General features: G+C 35.7%; 1 protein-coding gene across 5 annotated transcripts; it reads left to right on the forward strand.

Moving 5' to 3' along the window:
• The first annotated feature begins 912 nt into the window (after window positions 1–912).
• LOC110607328 (sister chromatid cohesion 1 protein 4) lies at window positions 913–13,959 on the forward strand. 5 transcript variants are annotated; one of them, XM_021746414.2, is made up of 15 exons: window positions 914–1,890; window positions 2,483–2,744; window positions 3,228–3,325; window positions 3,431–3,480; window positions 3,820–3,869; window positions 5,015–5,126; window positions 5,299–6,178; window positions 6,278–6,715; window positions 6,821–6,965; window positions 7,870–8,006; window positions 8,600–9,687; window positions 10,029–10,062; window positions 12,337–12,445; window positions 13,098–13,227; window positions 13,569–13,959. In XM_021746414.2, the coding sequence occupies exons 1-15, from the start codon at window positions 1,767–1,769 to the stop codon at window positions 13,665–13,667; spliced, it is 3,756 nt and encodes a 1,251-aa protein (XP_021602106.1). In that variant the 5' UTR covers window positions 914–1,766; the 3' UTR covers window positions 13,668–13,959. The 5 variants fall into 5 exon arrangements, 4 of the variants coding, with proteins under 4 accessions (XP_021602106.1, XP_043805887.1, XP_043805888.1 ...); XM_043949952.1 differs by lacking the exon at window positions 914–1,890 and having other exon boundaries at window positions 2,501–2,547; window positions 2,639–2,744; XR_006348318.1 differs by lacking the exon at window positions 10,029–10,062 and having other exon boundaries at window positions 913–1,890.
• The last annotated feature ends 4,281 nt before the right edge of the window (window positions 13,960–18,240 follow it).

Here is an 18,240-nt window from a genome sequence, read left to right on the forward strand (position 1 = left end):
TAATGATGGTAAAACCTCTTTTATTAATAACTAAAACGACATACAAAAAGGTCCAAGATAATGCCTTAGAGCAAATAAACTAATACAAAACACATATAGACCGATGACAGAGACTAGCGAATATTGAAAGAGAATATTGGACTTCTACAATCTTTGCCCTCACAATACTCATATTTATCTTCAACAAAACATTTTCTCCACCTGTAGTGTCTCTTCCCTCCCACTGGTTGTTTGGCATACGATGGCTTCTTCTTGATTTCTGATGGTGGCGATTGGCAAAGATTGTAGAAGTTCAATATTCTCTTTCGATGTTCGCTAGTCTCCGTCATCGGTCTATATGTGTTTTGTGTTAGGGTATTTGCTCTAAGGCATTATGTTGGAGAGGCAAAGTTTAAATTTGCTATCATGGGATATTGAAGATGCTTGAATCTATTAATATTTTATATTGCAGGAATGGATTTTTGCAATGGAGATGTTCATGATTTGTTTTAATGATTTGCGTAACCGAAAATAAGAAGTTTATGATGGTTTGTATTTATTTGGAGATGTTTTAATATTTAATTACTCATAATGAAAAAGAAAAGAGTGGGTATTTTCTTTATTTGATTTTTAATTAATAAAAAATTGATAAAATTATAAATGAAAAAATTTTAAATTGGATAAATTTAAAGTTTAAAAATTTAAAATTTTAATTTTAAAAATAAAGAAATCGAAACTGAAATTTTAAAATTTAAAATTAAAATATGATTTATTTAAAATTTAATTACATTAATAAATTTTGCTACATTCAAAATTATTATTTATAAAGTTATTTAAATCAATCAGCTCAGTCAAGTGATATTTTATTTTATTTTATTTTATGTTTTTGGTTAACCAATCGTCAGTTGAGTGTTAAATATTCCAAAAACAAAAAAATCTGAAACAAACAGCGCATCCCCTCTCCTTTCCTCTCCTCGATTTTAGTCTTTTCCTTTAACCATTTTGCCTCTTTCCTTACAATTTTTTTTTTTTCTTTTTGTTTTTAGATTCTCCAATTCTCACGCACACTCTGTCTGATCCCTCGCTCGAAATTTAAATTATACGCTTCACTTGGAACTTCGTTTCCTTGTCTGCTCCTCCTTCCTTCTTCTTCCTCTATGTTTCTTCCCCGCACCGTCCTTCCTCCGCAGAAACTAGGGTTTCAGTGTTTCACTTCTCCGCTAATTTTTCCTCCTCCTAATTTCTCAGATTGTTGGATTCCGTCGAAATGAAGCGCCTCTCTTTTGTTATCGAGTATCTCAGCTGCTGTGGTAGCTGACCAAATATTAGGTTCTTTGCTTCTTGCTGCTTTTTGGCGTTTTCTTCAGCTCTCTCAAGTCTATTTTGGGTCGCAACTGGAATTTTCCGCTTCTTTCTACAGAATTCTCGCTTGTATTCAAATTAGGGTTTCGATGCCGAATTGCATCAAGTGCCTGTATTTGCTGTTTTTCATCTCCATTCGATGTCCCCCCCAGTTTAGAGTCTCTTTGGGAGAATTTGGAGGAAGTTGTTGTATTTAATTTAGGTTGCTGTGTGTAAATTAGTTTTTTCAACTTGGTTTTTTCAAGTTCTAGGTTGTGGAATAAGGTTGTTTTTGAAGCTAATTGCTGCTGCTGTTGTTGTTGTGAATTTGGGGTTTTCTTAGCTTTTTATCTATCGATGGATTTTATTTGTTAGCGCAAGTTTTCGCAAACTCTGGAGATAGCGTGTTGTACGAAAACTGAGATTTTTTATTTTCTACATAAGATATGTTTTATTCACAGTTCATATTAGCCAAGAAAGGGCCATTAGGGACAATATGGATAGCGGCTCATTTAGAGAGAAAGCTTCGAAAGAACCAGGTCGCTGACACTGATATTGGTGTCTCTGTAGGTAAGTTCTCATTAAGCTTTTTGCGCTTTTTGTTTACCATATCCTTTCCTTCTGCTTAAAAAATGAAGGTGGGTAAACCAGTCCCGTGATATAGAGAAGCATAAAAGTTCCATTGTGGCAATTGTCTTATACTGATCGTTTTTTTCTGATTATTTTTCCATGGGGAAATTGGAGCAATAAAGTAACGTTGTTTAGGTCATTGCTACAAACAAATGAAAGTTAAGAAATGATTTGTAATAAAGTGTCATACTTATCCTTTACCAAGGTAGTGTTTTATCTCCTGCAGTCTGAGTCTTAGCCTTGATTTACCCATGTAGTAAAGAATTTAGATTCAAATGCTTTATTATGTATGTACATAAGATTTTGCAATTGATTATTAAACAAACAAGGGCCACCAGCTTGCTTTCTCCCCCTGCGGTAATAAGACCGCCTGTTTCCAAAGCTCATGTCATATCCCAGCAAATAATTGTGATCTGGTAGCAGTGTCATTCTTTTTCTTACAAGTTAAAATTGTCACTGGTTCTTGTGCATCTTTTTTATTATTAACTGTTCCTCTTGACTCTTCTAACTCTTTTTTCCTGATCTCTCACAGATTCAATTCTTTTTCCTGAAGTACCTATTGCACTTAGGTTGTCCAGTCATCTTCTGCTTGGTGTGGTGAGGATATATTCTAGAAAGGTGAATTACCTTTTCGATGACTGCAGTGAGGCTTTGCTGAAGATAAAGCAAGCTTTTCGTTCTACTGCAGTTGATTTACCTCCAGAAGAATCAACTGCTCCATATCACTCCATTACATTGCCTGAGACTTTTGATCTTGATGATTTTGAGCTGCCAGATAATGACATTTTCCAGGGGTGAGTTCTGAAATCAGAAACTGTTGTCAGCTAAATTACCTTTTGTAGTTTATTGTTTCTGTTTATGCAGTAACAGTTCAAGAAATGTAATGACCATGTAAGGGTCTGTATCCTTACAGTTCCTATTTAAAAGGTCTCAACACATGTGAGCTATACTGCTTGGGGTAGTTCTCTCGTGTTTTATAAAATCCCCCTGCCCATCCAGTGGGTTATGAACTTGTGATCTCTTTGGAATTTCCAAGTTCAGACCTGTGGTGTTCACGTAGATGTTCATCTGCTAGTTGGTTTTTTTTTTTTTTTTTTTTTAATCTTTTTCCTGTTTTGACATTCATTATATACCTGACAATGGCAATATGGCCATCATTCAATTAATTGCTAGGTTATATCTTACCGTACGATATGGCAAATTCTTGGGGAAAAAACTTTTCATACTTAAGATCCTTTTTTTTTCCTTTTGTATCTTAACTTTTAGCTATCCTGCAGTAACTACGTTGACCATCATGTCAGTACAAGGGAGCAGATTACACTTCAAGACACAATGGATGGTGTTGTGTACTCATCATCGCAGTTTGGTTTGGATGGTTTGTGCAGTCTTTTCATGCCATTTTTTTGTGGTATATTTAATTACCTAATGATGATTATGCAATTAGTAATTCGATTTCTTATATGTCATAATATGATTTCAGAGCGTTTTGGTGATGGTGACGCTTCTCAAGTTGGTTTGGACCTTGAAGAGGTAATTCTATTTTGCTTGCTGGGTCCCGTTATCTCCAAAATCTTGTTGGAAGCTAATTTGAAATATAAATAATGAAATTTGGTTGATGTAATTGGAGTTCCCCTAATTGTTCAGTCCGTTGACAGCCTATACTATATGTTTTTGGCTTGAAAGTTTAGGAGCCAAATACACTGGCTCCCCTGTCCCATGGAGGTAATCCATCTGGTGATCCATGCACCAGTAAACAAGTTTCAATGTTTATGCATTATGGCTTTTATACAGTCACCCTTGATCATTCAGTTATTGGTATTGTACAAATTGTCATTTATTTAATTATGTTTCTGGCATGATTATTAACAGGACCTCTTCCTAGATAAGGTTGCAGCAACAGGGAGTGGTGAAGTTTCTGAGTAAGGCTTTCTCATCTGTGTCACTAATATCTGATTTGTTATTATACCATTCATTTTCTTGTCCTATTTTCTATTTTTTTTTTTTTTTGGGGGGGGGGGCAGGCGTTGGGGTGTAATTATATATTTCTATTATACTAGCCTTATTTGTTTTGTTCATTTTCAGATGGTAAGGAGAGGTTATTTTGACATGAATTATTCTTCTTCTTCTCACACACAGACACACACAGAGAGTTCAAAGTTATTTCAGATTAACTATGACGTATGCTCCCTTAATCAAGTGGATCTATATATATTGCGTTCTGGACCAAAAAGACCGAAAACCAAATTTTTTTAGTAACCGAATTGAACATATTAAAAGTGCTAACTGAATCTTCGGGTCGCTCAATAAGCTACAAGCATATAGACATTTTTCTCTGAAATTTCAATCTCAATCAATCAAATATCCAACAACAGATCTCAAGTCTCAACAAAACAAATGTTAAGAGAACAAATCTAGAAAAAAGAACTGAAATTAAATTGGATCATAATGAAGAGAGCAAATCCAACAAACCCAACAACAGATCAGGAGAAATAAATCTAACAATCAAAGTCCCAATCTGACAAGTAACCAAATTTCAAAAACCGAATAAATCAACAAACCTAAGATGTTGAGTTTCCTAAAGGAGGATACGCAGGAGATTGAACACAAATCAACAAACCCAAGTCAAGTGACCGTCTTGCTGCCCAACTCAGCGTGGAGGAGCAGGCTTAGCATGCAAAGGCTGAAGATGGAGTGCCACTATGAGCTTGAGAGGTGAGGTGAAAGATCATCATCCAATAGCTATATGAGCAGAATCTAAGTTTAAGAGAGGGATAATTGATGAGAGAGTCTGAGATGGGGAAGGATAGAGGACAATGAGGTGGCAGATCTGAGACTTGGATGAAAAGGGATAGAGGAGAGAAGGGATGGATGATTTATGAACTTGAAGAGAAACTGGTTATTTAAAACATAATAGTTGATCTTTTTTAGTTATTTAGAACGTAAAGAATTTCTGACACAGGATCCTTAAAATGATTTCTGGTACTTGGTCTGCTGATTGATTTTATTTAATTTTACTTATCATCAAGAATTTCTAATGAATCATGTTCATCTCCTATGATTGTAGAAATGATGCTTCAATGCCTGTTGAGCCAATACCACATCCAAAAATTGATACAAGTCATGAAGGGATGACTGAATCTTCAGAAGACATACCATTGAATGGTACTAGAGAAAAGGTTGATTTGGAAATCCAAAATATCTTATTGCTAAAGTCACTTAATCCCTTTGTTTCTTTGTTATTTTTTGTTTTTATGTTGGTTTTTATTCGACTTCTAGAAGTGATCATTTTCTAGTTATTAGAGAATAATTAATTCCTCAATTTGATGAAAAGGTTTTCCCTTGTGATAGATGGAAGGTTTTTCTGCAAATTTGGGAGGCGTTGACTATGCTCAGGCTCCATCTACCCCTGGGTTAATGGAAGAGCCAAATGTGTTCAGTGTCAAGGAAGGTCTGGTCTGTGAGGATCATTTAGAACCAGAAGATCAGAATTTAAGTGAATGTGTACGAATAGGGGCCTCTGAAAATGTCGCCACGTCAGACATTCATCATAGGGATGATGCCATGGATTTTTCTTTAGGTGGTCATTTCAATAGTAATTCTAGTGTGTGCATGCATGCTGAAGATAGCAGCCACCCTTCTGGTGAATTGGAGGTCAACCAAACAAGGATGGAGGGAGATTCTCTTTCTACTAAAGTGATTGCAGAATATGATCCAGTAGATGGGAATGTTGGTGTACTGGATGGTTTCAACAAGGTAGAAGATGCAAATAAAGTTGTTCTGTGCAATAATGAAGAGCCTGTCCCCTCTATAGATGGAAGTGGAGAGTGTGACAAATCCTTAGGAGTTAGGTTGCGAGAAACTGATGATGTCGAAATCACCAGAAACATGGAAGAATTACACTCAAATGGCAAACCTTTTGTGTCAAATCCTATCCACTCAAGGGAATCGCCTAGTGCTCCAAACTCTGTTAATATTGAAGGTCAGGGTTGTCAGGGACTTGAGGAAGTAATGAATGACAATGTTAATAATGAACCAATAGCAACTGCTTGCACAAGTGTGCTCCGGACATGCAGTTCCCGTTTAAGTGAGCCTGATATTGCATCTCATGATGTTGGTAATTCTATGGTTGCTTCTGACTTGCAATCAGTAGACACTGTACCATTGTCAACAGAGTTGCTTGAAAGGGAGGAAGGGTTCCATGCTTCTGGAACTTCCACTAAGGTGCAAGGTTTGTACCGCAAGCTATGTGGATGCAATTAGATGCTAATCTGTTTTCTGAACTTGTATTTTAATTAACTTGGCTGCCTAAATATTTTTACCTTTTTAGTTCAAGAGTGCCACAAGACTGATGTTGTGCGGTCAGAGGAAAATCGGATTTCTGAAGCCACTTTAAGTGGAGAAATTCTGGCTGATGGAGGAACACAAGAGGATCAACTGGACAAGGCAATCTCTAATGATAACCAGTGTGAAGATCTGAATAGTTCCTTGACTTCTGATTTGCCTGCACCTGAGAAGTTGCTTTTTGCCCCCCAGAGGCCTCTGGATAGACCACATGATTTACTAGTTGAGACACCTGATAAACAAGTCCAAGAGGAGGGTGATGAAAGTGGTGCAGGGACAAAAATTTCTGTGAGAAAACGAAGTCTTACTGAAAGCTCTTTGACTGTGCAAAGTGTAAATTCAGTTGAATCATTCAGCATGACCAAATCAACGAGAACACTAGATTCTATTCCTGATGATGATGACTTGCTATCTTCTATATTAGGTATCATGTCCTTCACTGGTTCCTTTAACATGCTAGGCTATTTGCTTTCTAATGTAGACTTCCATAAAAATATTATTGACCAGATAAAACTGTTTTCTTTTCCAGTCGGAAGAAGATCTTCAGCTTTGAAAATGAAGCCAACTCCACCTGTGCCTGAAGTACCACCTATGAAGCGTGCTCGGTCTTCGTCTCGACCTTCCACATTGAAGAGGAAGGTGCTAATGGATGATTCAATGGTTTTGCATGGCGAGTATGTCAACATTCTCATCTACCATCTCTCTTTATAAATCTTGAATATTTCTATTTTGATAATAAGTGTCTTCTGTCCTATCTTAATTGTTCACTAGTTAAGAATGTTGACAGGTAGGAACCTGCTATAAATGCTTTTATGGTGGGAAAATTGGAAGAAATTTATTAGTTTGAGGGTTCTGATTTAAGGAAGAAGGGGAACTGTATTAGAGCTGATTAGAGAAGAAGAGAAGTTTCTGGTTATTTTGATGCTGTGACTGCACCTGAAGCACTGTAGCAGCAGATTAAAAAAATAAGAGAGAAGGAAGGGGGGAAATAAATTAACCACCGAGCCTTTCAAATATAATATTTGGATATTTGTCAAAATCCCTAGAGAATTTCCAAGTTATATTACTATTTATATATTTGATAATTAATTCTGCTGCTAGGATTAGGAAATGGGAATCCCAAACTAGGAAGATGCCAAGATTAAATGCTATATAGGATATGAAGCAAAGAATTTTATCTTAGGAATTATATATAGTACTAAACCCTAAATTTTTTGGACATTTGATAATTAATCCTACTACAAGTGGGATTTGGAACACTCCTACAGACTGCTGAGCTCTAATTTTCCTAAACAGAAATTTGAGTTTTGGACTTAAGAATTAGATCAAGGTGTAATTTTCCTTGATTGCATAAATATTTGTGCTTCTGGTACTGGTGATCAACAGTACAGTACCCATGCAGGATCTGGCTGAATGATTTTTTCCTTTAATGTCCTGGTTCCACTGAAGATCTGTTCCAGTGCTAGTTTCCTGATCAATCAATTTTAGTGTTCTATTTTTATTGCATAATGTATCCTTAGATTTACTATATATCATCTTATTTTATAAAATATTAATGAATCACCTACTCCTTTGAAGTACTATACGCCAACAGTTGACTAACACTGAGGACATCCGTCGCATGAGGAAAAAGGCACCTTGTACATGCACTGAAATTTTGATGATTCAAAGGCAATTCTTGGAAGAGGGAATCTTTAGTGAACCAGTATTAACTGGTGAGTTAATTTTGCTAGAGCTTAAGTTTGCTTTCCTGCTTTATTGTTATTATATTTATCATATTTTTGTCATTTACCTTGTTTATATTAGCTGAAGCCTAAATGTAAACTTTCTCCTCCAATTGTTTTTGGTGAGCAGAGGTTGAGAGAATTATAGCTTTATGGGGTTGGGAGTTTGTGATTGTTGGGTCATCTTTAATATGCTTCAAGCCTCAAAGTAATTCATGCAGGACCAATGTTTATATTTCATACTTGGATAAAAATGACCTTAAGATGATGGTATTCTCTGTTGTATTTAGAAAGTTATATTGCTGTTTGCACACATGGTGTATATCTTAATAAGTTAGTCAGCCTATGCAATGGTGTTTGCCTTCCAATCCTATGGTCACATATGCAATGGTGTTTGCTTCCTCTCAATCCCAGCACTGTTGCAAGTCAGTTATGAACACAAATTAGGTTTGGTAGTGTAAATTCTATCAGACACGAACATACTCAAACACTCTTCTTCCCATCTACTATTGTCTTGTTTGTTTTTCACATGAAAAATCCATATTCTTATGAAGTTGTGTAGTTAATTAAGTTTGGTTTTTCAGGCATGTTAGCAGAATTGTCAGATTTGCACAGTGAAGCATTTGATTTGAGCAGAATCACGGTTTCTGAAAATGATGACAATAATAATGCTTCTTTTGAAGCATTGGATGATGAAGATTCTGCCAAGCAAAATGTTAACCAACATAGCGGCATTGAAGGATCCACAGAACCTGGTAGTTGCAGAAATGACTTGGATGGACAATTCTCTGAGACTCCCATTCAGAATGATAATCAGCAGGTTGAAGACCACTTTGGCTCCTATGATATTGGTAATCAAGAACACGTGAATTTTATCACAGATGCAGCTGATTATAGAACTTCAGAACATGAACATTTGGGAAAAATAAGCGAAATGGAAATTGATAAATTAGATGCTGAAGTTGCTGATGCCACAAATCATTCTGCTCAGGGGTTTGAGACACCCCAAAGAGAGCCACTGTCTGGAGATATTTTTGAAATGACAACTGGTACTCTTGATCAGTCAGACGTCATGGACAAAATGATTGGTTCAGATGATTTTATGCAGATGGATGCTTCAAACATGCCATCTGATAAGATTGATACACAACTGGTCGAGGAAGTTGCTTCCTTAAGGGACATGAGCAAAGGCAGAGAGCTTGATGGTATTGAATTTGTAGACCATTCTGTAGGGCAAATTATTGCAAATGGAACTGAATTAAGGACAGAAGGGATTCCCTTGGAGGAAAATAAAGCTGGTGTACCAACTGAAGTCAGGGATTTTCATCCAGAAGGTTGTGCACCTATTGATGATAATTTCAGTTCTGTAAATGTAGACCAGGCTATGGATGAGATTGGAAATGATAAGCATGGAGTTCTTTGTGAGATTGGAGGTTTGGTTGTGAGCTCAGGGCTTATCGATGATAAGGACCAAGTATCTAATCCTGACCAAATATCTAATCCTTTGTGCAATGAAGAATCTAAAATGGATTCTGTGCATCTGGTAGGACTTGGTGGAGATTTTAAAAGCACTTCCATGAATGGAGATACAGCATGCGAACAAGCTGAGCGTCAGAGCATCATGGATACAGAAAATACACAGCTTGACTGTGTTACAACTGGTGATTGTGGTGTAAGTTAGACTCTGATCTTATGTGTCTTTTGTTTACTTGTAAAGCATGTCCATTCCTGTAATCACTTTATAACTTCGCCCATCTGTCAAATTTTTGTATTCTTTTTAGCATTTGTGTCCCTTGGTCAGAAGGTATTCTACTGTATTGACTTGGTGATTGTTGGCTTATCTAATGGTGATTTTGACCTCTTTCTGCTCCCTCTCTCCACCCCCACCCCAACCTCCGGCAAAAAAAAACTCTTTCTAAAGAATATTGTTTTGGAGATGTCTTGTTATAGCAAGGTATGTATACTTCTTTCTAAAGAATCTGTCTTTGCTAAGTGTGTACTTTGTTGGTGCAGGATTTCCAAGATGATGCATTTGCAAATAACACAGGTTCACATCTTTGTTATTGCTATGTTTCTGATTTTTTTTTTTTTTTTTGGTGTTTGTGTATCTTTTTAAATATCATTGGCAACCTAATTGAATACATTTTCTCTCTATAATATGTTGATTGAACCACCTACACTGGAAAATGGAAATTTATTCTTTTGATGGCATATGCTATTCCAATAGTAATTGAGCTATCTCAAGCTGTGATTTTCTGATTGTCTGTACATGCATGCACAAATCCAAAGCAGTTGTATGCTTATCCCTATAGTAATTGTACTATCCATTCTTTTTTCTATACAAACATGACATATCCAAATCAGTTGCAAACAAGCATTAGCCCTTTTTGACGTTGATAAATTTACTAATAATAATCTATATATTTTAGAACCTGTTTTGGATATCATAGTAGTAGTTACTCAGTGTTTCAGTTTCATGGTAATTTTGTGATATTTAGTTTTGTCTGAGACAGTCGATTGTGCTATTTTGGATTCTGTGCTATTTTGGATTCTGGTGCTTTTTAAGTTTTATTATGCCACAAACATTTTAGAATCTGAGGGTGCATTTGATATGAGGGATGGGACAATGTGAGACAGGAGAGTACTAATAATTTTCCCTTCTTGTGATTGATTTAAATGATATTAGTTGAGAAAAATTCAAGTCACTTTGTTTGTCTTGAAATCTAGAATGATAAAAAAGATGGGAGGAGATAACATGAGAAAAATTTGTGGTTCGGCTACAAACCTCAAGGAAGGCCACTTTTTATTCACTTGTGTCTTAGCTTGATATGTACGAGTCTATATTTATATGGAAGATACAAGAATATATGGCATCACGTGGATGCTCCTTAATTCAATAATTAAAATTAAGCAATTATTTTACTGATCAATCACATGATTTTCTCCTAATCATGTCACATGAATGAAGGGAAAATCTCATAAATTCCTACAGTTTATAATATTTGACTTTTATAATTTTTATAGTATTTTTTTATAAATGTAAAACTTGGGATTCTTTTTGATTGGAACTGGACAAGTCCCATCAGAAGTAAAGGGATAGAAAAAGAGGAAAGGCTTCTCCCATGTAAGTGCACCAAAAACATGAGCGATAGTTGTTCTGTTCAAAAGACTAAATATGACCTAATAGTGAAATTAGTTGTGCTTTTCTAGTGGGAACCGTTGTAAGTACTAGGGGTGTGGTTGTTTGCAGAATTTAACATTTCCATTCGGAATCACTTTTCTGAGGAAGTAGCTTTCCAAGGAAGTGTTTGGTTGGATTATGAGAAATTAAAATAAATAGAGATTGGCACAACATTGCTAATCTAAATAAATAAATTCATCATAATAACCAGACTGATATAAAATTTACTACTTCCTCTGTCCCAAAATAATTCACTTTCTTTTTCTGTTATCCCAAAATTGTAGTCTCATTTCATAATGTAATTTTTTGTAACATGTATAATTAATATTACTTGAGTTTTTATATACTGAAAGTAATCTAACATGTATAATTAATATTACTTAAGTTTTTATATACTGAAAGTAATCTACTAAAATCATTAATTATGAATGTTTTTGAACAAAATTATATTCGATCTTTATAACTTTTCAAAAATACTAGTCTTCATTAAGAATTTACTCATATATTCTGTAATTAATTACCAAAAGCCTACTCCGAAAGGGAGTATCTACATTATCACTAATGTGCTCTTCCTTTATGTTAATTATTTCAAACAACACATTTAATTAGGGATATGCAAGAAAATAATAGTAGAAACCTACTCCAAAAGGGAGTATCTACATTATCACTAATGTGCTCTTCCTTTATGTTAATTATTTCAAACAACACATTTAATTAGGGATATGCAAGAAAATAATAGTAGAAAAAATTTAGTTAAACTTACATAACTATCTAGTATCTGCGCATAAACTGTGTAAATAGAAGTTAGATTATTATTTTGGGATCTTAGGGAGCAAAATGTTGAACAAATACCATTTTGTCTGTTTAAAATATATGATAAAAAATTTTAAAAAGTTTTGAAGTATGTGATCAATTATTAAAAAGCAATTAAATATTGGAAACTCTTATAGCCTATTTATTTTCTGGAACTTTGTTGGTAAGGCTTGAGGAGAATAATTAATTTAGTTGTCTTTTTAAATATTATTACAAACAGGAGTATTTGCATTGACAGACACGCACATATTTCATAGAAGCATCTTTTCCTGATATTATACAATCAAAATTTCTGAAATTAATATGATCATTGGGCCCTTTATGCAGAGTTCTTGAATGTTGATGATGATGAAATAGGTGAAGACTATGAGGAAGGCATGCCAAATGCTGAAGATACTCGTGTTCTTGACAATAGTGGGTGGTCTTCTCGCACCAGGTATGTATGATTTGTGTAATTTGGCTTACCTAATATAACATGTTAGCATATGGTAGGCTGTTCTCTTATCTCTATTTTGGGTGCATCCCCAAACATCAATCTGTTTGTGGGCATAGGAAACCCTGTTTCTGTACTTTCTCTGGCTTTTGGCAGCTTTCTCTCTCACAGATGAAAGTTGAGCCTGTAATTATCTTGCTACAATCTCTTTTTGAAGCATCTTCTTATACCAAATGATGCCAAATTCTTTTGGCTCTAAAACCAAACATGTCAAGTTGCTCGAGTCTTTTGGTTTTGACTAGTTTTGACTCAATGTTGCATGGTTGCATAGCTAATTGGAGGGAAGCATGTCGATGTTCTGGCATTGTTTGAGAAGAAAACTAGGAACGATTCATCCCTTGTTCTTTTTTTTCTTTTTTCTTTTCACTATTCATCCCCTTGTTCATTGGAGCAAGTTATTGTCCTTGATATCTTTTTTTACCGAGTTCTGATTATGGTACAAAGCTTCTCTTAGTTCTGGTGACAGGGATCATTTCATAACCTTCCTGGCTAACCAATCATGTTCTCATTAGTTTTTATTAAATTCACTTCGTTTACAAATTTTTGTTCTCTTGTTAACCGTTGTTTATGTTATTGTGTGGTGACTTTTGGGCAGAGCTGTTGCCAAGTACCTTCAAACGCTATTTGATAAGGAAGCAGGACATGGAAGAAAGGTCCTGCCAATGGATAGTCTACTAGCTGGTAAAACCCGGAAGGAGGCATCAAGAATGTTCTTCGAGACCTTGGTATGGTCCTTGAACACAGAGTTTAACTCCATCTTTTTAATTTTTGATCCTGTAGCTGTCGCCCTAATATGTTTCAAAAAGTATCCTATATTAAATGTAGATAGTGGGACAGGCTTTGGGCTGGAGAAATATTTCAATAGAAACGATATGCCTTTTTTTAAAAAAAAATTAAAAAGGGATAATAATACATGAATTTAAGCCATGAAAAGATAACTGAGAAACAAATATGATATAAATGAAGAATTTATTTATTGTTTAGAAGGGAAAACAATCAGGATGATTGTTTCCTTCCTAGGTTCCAATGTTGGTGGTGTAATATTTTCCTGATTTGCAAATTGCAGGTACTTAAAACGAGGGATTATGTCCATGTTGAACAGGCGAAGCCTTTTGACAATATCAATATAAAGCCACGAGCAAAGCTAATGAAATCAGACTTCTGACCTCCTTAGGGAGGGGCTGATGCATTTGAAAAGTCCATGTAGTCCTAGCTTGGATGACGGTTGGGAAAATCTGTCCTTTCTTTTTTAATTATATATATATGGTTATTAGATTTTTCCCCCCTCCAAATTGCTTATATTAATATTATTGTTTATGTAACTTGTAGATGAGTAGTGGGTAGGGCTGCACCTCACCTATGTTGATTATATAGAAAAATGGTGTAATGCAAGATCATATGTGAAAATGTGTAAAATATTTACCATTTGCAAGTATAGATGCTAATTTAACTGTTTACCGCTATAAGAAATAATTATATCCAACTTTTAAGTGAAATACAGCACTATAATTGTATTTAATATTACAATTACGGAATTTGATAAACTTATCCGCTATAAGAAATAATTCTATCCAACTTTAAGTCGATTACAGCACTATCATTGTATTTATTATTACAATCACTGAATTTGATAAACTTATCCGCTATAGGAAATAAGTATATCCAACTTTAAGTCAATTGCAGTACTATAATTGTATTTATTATTACAATTACGGAATTTGATAACGTATAAAAGAGAAGCTGGGTCATTAGAGGCACGAAAACAAGAAAAAAGAGGACAAATGGAAAACGGTGCGGAGAAGGGATCAATGAAACGGTGTGGATTGGCAAATAAAATGTGAGTCTCAAATCAGTTACTCAACGCGGGAAAGTTTGTTTGAGGAGGTTGAAGTTGTACTCTATTATAAGAGAAATGCACTAGACTCTGTAAACTCCAAAACTTTTAATTCTTTCGATTATTTTAGCTTTTGTACATGGTATCAGAGCACTTGGTTATTTGAAACTTGATTACTAAGCAATGGTTATTTGAAACTTGATTACTAAGCAAGTAGTTGCAAGTAGGGCTAAACGAGCAATTGCTGCAGAAGGATCTCAATCACAAAAGGATTAGATGCAGCTTTACAACATTGATTCCCTCGGAATGATTTTGGCAAGCATATAGTTGAATGGAAACAACTACCTCCAGGGTGAGTAGATTTATGATGATTGCCTTAAAAGCCAAAGACAAGCTAAAATTCGTCAATGGCAAATATACTAAACCAAAAGAAGGATTTGAGAAACTGGAGAAATGACTAAAATCAGACAGTATGGTCATTTCTTGGATTACTTAATTCCATTTCTAAAGAAATCATGGAAGCCTTTCTATACATAACAACTGCCAAAGAATTGTGGAATGAGTTGACACAACGGTTCGGGAACAGCAATGGCCCGCAGCTTTATCATATCAAAAGGGAGATTAACTCATTGATTCAAGGAAATATGACTACAATGGTGTATTTCAATAAGTTAAAGAGCCTCTGGGATGAGTTAATTTGTTTGAAACCCTTCCCAACTTGTTCTTGTTGCGCATCAAAAGAACTGGCAGAAATGGATGATAATGATAACAAACTCATTAAGTTCGTGATGGGACTAAATAGTCATATGATGGAGTAAAGAACCGGATATTGCTCATGGATCCCTTACAATAGTAAACAAAGCATACTCAATGGTTCTGAGAGTTGAGGAACAGAGGTAGATAAACTCATTAACAAATGAGATTCTAGAGAATTCGATGGCTATGATGGCTAACAATTGTAATCTAGCTAGGAACAATGCAAACATTGGAAATAGATACCAACCAAAGAGGAAGGATGGAAGTAGGAAGGAAGATAGGTTCTGTGACAATTGCAAGATAAACAGGCACACAAGGGAGACGTGCTTCAAGATCACAGGGTACCTTGATTGGTTCAAGCAGAAAAGGAATGGCAGGCAAAAATTTGCAAATTTGTCTCAGATGACTGAAAGGGAGATAGATAATACACTAACTGGTGATCTGAATGCTGCTGATGCTCAAAGTGGCCAACTCTCTTCCATAACTCAACAGGAGATCACGAGGACTGTGAAAGGCAAGATGCCAGGTGAAGTCAATTGTGTGGAATATGCAGGATTTGCGGGTGTGAGCATAAACTCTAAGTTTAACTCTTATATAACTGATAGCGATTGGATCTTAGATAGTGGGGCAACAACTCATAGGTGTTTTGACAAAAAATCTTTTATCACCTTGATCAAATTCACCCCTCCAAACCCTCTATTGCTTCTAAATATGATCCTGCATATCTATTCAATACATGGCACCATCAAGTTATATGAGAACTTCTTAAGAATTTGCTGTACATACCTTCCTTCAGACAATCTATTATCAGTCGGTGCACTTACCAAGTTGGCAAGCATTTCAGTCATCTTTATTGCTAACCATTGTGTTCTATAGGACCTATGAACTAAAACACATAGTTGTTGTGGGCAAGATCGACAAAGGACTTTACAAAATAAACTCATCCCCATTCCTTGTTACTTTTGCTTATAAATCCACTGTTAATAGTGTAATGAGTGAATGTACTGAGGCTTTAAATGCCAAATTAAATAAAAATGGATCCTTGTTATGGCATTCAAGATTTGGACATGCATCTTATTGAAACATATACCAAATCTTAAAATTTATGATGAACATGATGAATTTCAAATTTGCCCTTTAGCTAAACAAACGAGGCTTCCCTTTCCTACTAACACCTCAAGCAGCCCTCATGCCTTCCACTTGATTCACATGGACCTATGGAGACCTTACAAAACCCATACACTCAATAGAGCATGTTATTTTTTTAACTTTGGTCGATGATTACAATAAAGCCACTTAGATATTGTAACAACCCAGGAACTGGCCCGCTACCGGCGCTAGGGTTCAGATCTACTTAAGATCGCCGGAGCCCGTAATAAGCCTACTATACATCCTATTACACCTGATATAATCCCATACATGATCACACGAACAATAAAAATATAACTATTACATGAACCAAGACTCGACCTGTGCATGCATCATAGTTGAAAACATAAAATCCATACTAGAGCCCTCATCAAATGCTCTAGTATGGTCAACATTACATGTCTCAAGATCAGTTCAAACATAACTTATACTTAAAAACTTTTACATAAAAGGATCATGAAGCAGAGATTATAAGGAAGAATCCGGGCAAAGCACAATTCTAATCCACAAATTAATACATGTCCACAGCTATACTATTACAACAGGCTATACCAGCAACTTAGCCGACTTCCCGATCTAACTCTGATCCTGCAAACCTGGAGTTAGGGGAAAGGGGATAAGGTACAAGAGCCTAGTGAGCAGAATATAAAAAAAACAGTTCAATAAAACATATGATCATATGAATACGTCACAATATAAACAATTCACATCAAGATGGACTTGTCACCAGTAATTCTCTACAGATTCCAATAGTGTCCAGTCCATGATGGGTGCTCCTCAAGACTTTCTTTTAAACATAACATAACCATAGTGCTAGGGGCGTAGAATGAGCCTCGACCTGGACTTCTGTATCCATCATAACATATTATAACGTACTCGAGAGCTAATGGGTCATCCAACATCCATCCACAACAACAATAAATCATGCAATGCATCGTGAACTCTAATGCAAAATAACCTAATTACATATACATGGCATTCGTGATGCATGAGCATGCTTAAAAAGTTTGATTCTTTTAAATAATGATTCAATTTAGTTCTACTCATCTATGGCTAATGCACGCCTAATACTAAAGTAGTTATCTCATTGCAAGCCTCTACGGTTTCCCAAGTCTGATCCTACACAGATGGACTTAAATGAGGGACTAAATATAACTTTCACAACACTTAAAATAACTCTCCAAGAAACCCCTAAAAATACATAAGAACACTCGTAGGAAACAAGCAAAAAAAGGCTGAATAGGGGACTTTCGGCGGCAGGTTTGACGGCCTAAAGTCTCTTACAGATCCGAAGGCCAAAACCTTCGGAGGTAGGTTAGGTAGCCAAATGGCTGCCTCCACAAGAAGGTTCGACAGTCGAACTTTGCTTCAGCGGCCGAACCTGGATTCTCCAACAAGGTAGAACCTGATTCTGCCTTAAACTTCAACCATCAAAACACAATAAAACTCATATGCAGAAGCCTCAAAACAACCATGCACATCCTAAAACACAAGAAACACTTAATGCTAACCTAAACTTCCATATGCATTGAACAAAACTACTCATTATATAGACATTCTAGGTTCAAACATAAAAGGAGAAAAGACACCATCCTTTGCATGCATTCTCAAAACAACAACTCTAGCAACTCTAGCAACTCCAGCAACACATAACTAACATTGAGTCCAAAACAAAAGGGTTTAGAGAAGCCAGACTTACCTCTTTGAAGGAATACAACCACAATAACAAAGAGGAGGTTTTGGGGAAGGAAAAGGGATGAACTTAGAAGATCCCAAGAGCTAGAACTTTGAAACACAACTCAAACTTCAAAACAAAAGTAAAAACTCATGAAGAATCTGCTTAAAAGAAGCATTATGAAGGAGAGGGCCAGGAAAACTCACCTCTGCTCGAAATGGAGAGAAAGTTCTCTCCATTTCGGGAAGAGCCCCTTTTATAGGTAGCTCGAGAAACCACCTTTGGCGATCGCACTTGAAAGTTCGGTGGTCGAACCTTAAAACC

The sequence above is a fragment of the Manihot esculenta genome, chromosome 13 (genome assembly GCF_001659605.2).
Source record: "Manihot esculenta cultivar AM560-2 chromosome 13, M.esculenta_v8, whole genome shotgun sequence".
NCBI classification, from domain to species: domain Eukaryota; kingdom Viridiplantae; phylum Streptophyta; class Magnoliopsida; order Malpighiales; family Euphorbiaceae; genus Manihot; species Manihot esculenta.

Coding starts and splice junctions, on each gene's coding strand:
- LOC110607328 (XM_021746414.2), top strand. CDS start 1,767: ATGTTTTATTCACAGTTCATATTAGCCAAGAAAGGGCCATTAGGGACA. Junction 6,179..6,277: donor AACTTCCACTAAGGTGCAAG/GTTTGTACCGCA, acceptor TTACCTTTTTAG/TTCAAGAGTGCCACAAGACT. Junction 6,716..6,820: donor CTTGCTATCTTCTATATTAG/GTATCATGTCCT, acceptor TTTCTTTTCCAG/TCGGAAGAAGATCTTCAGCT.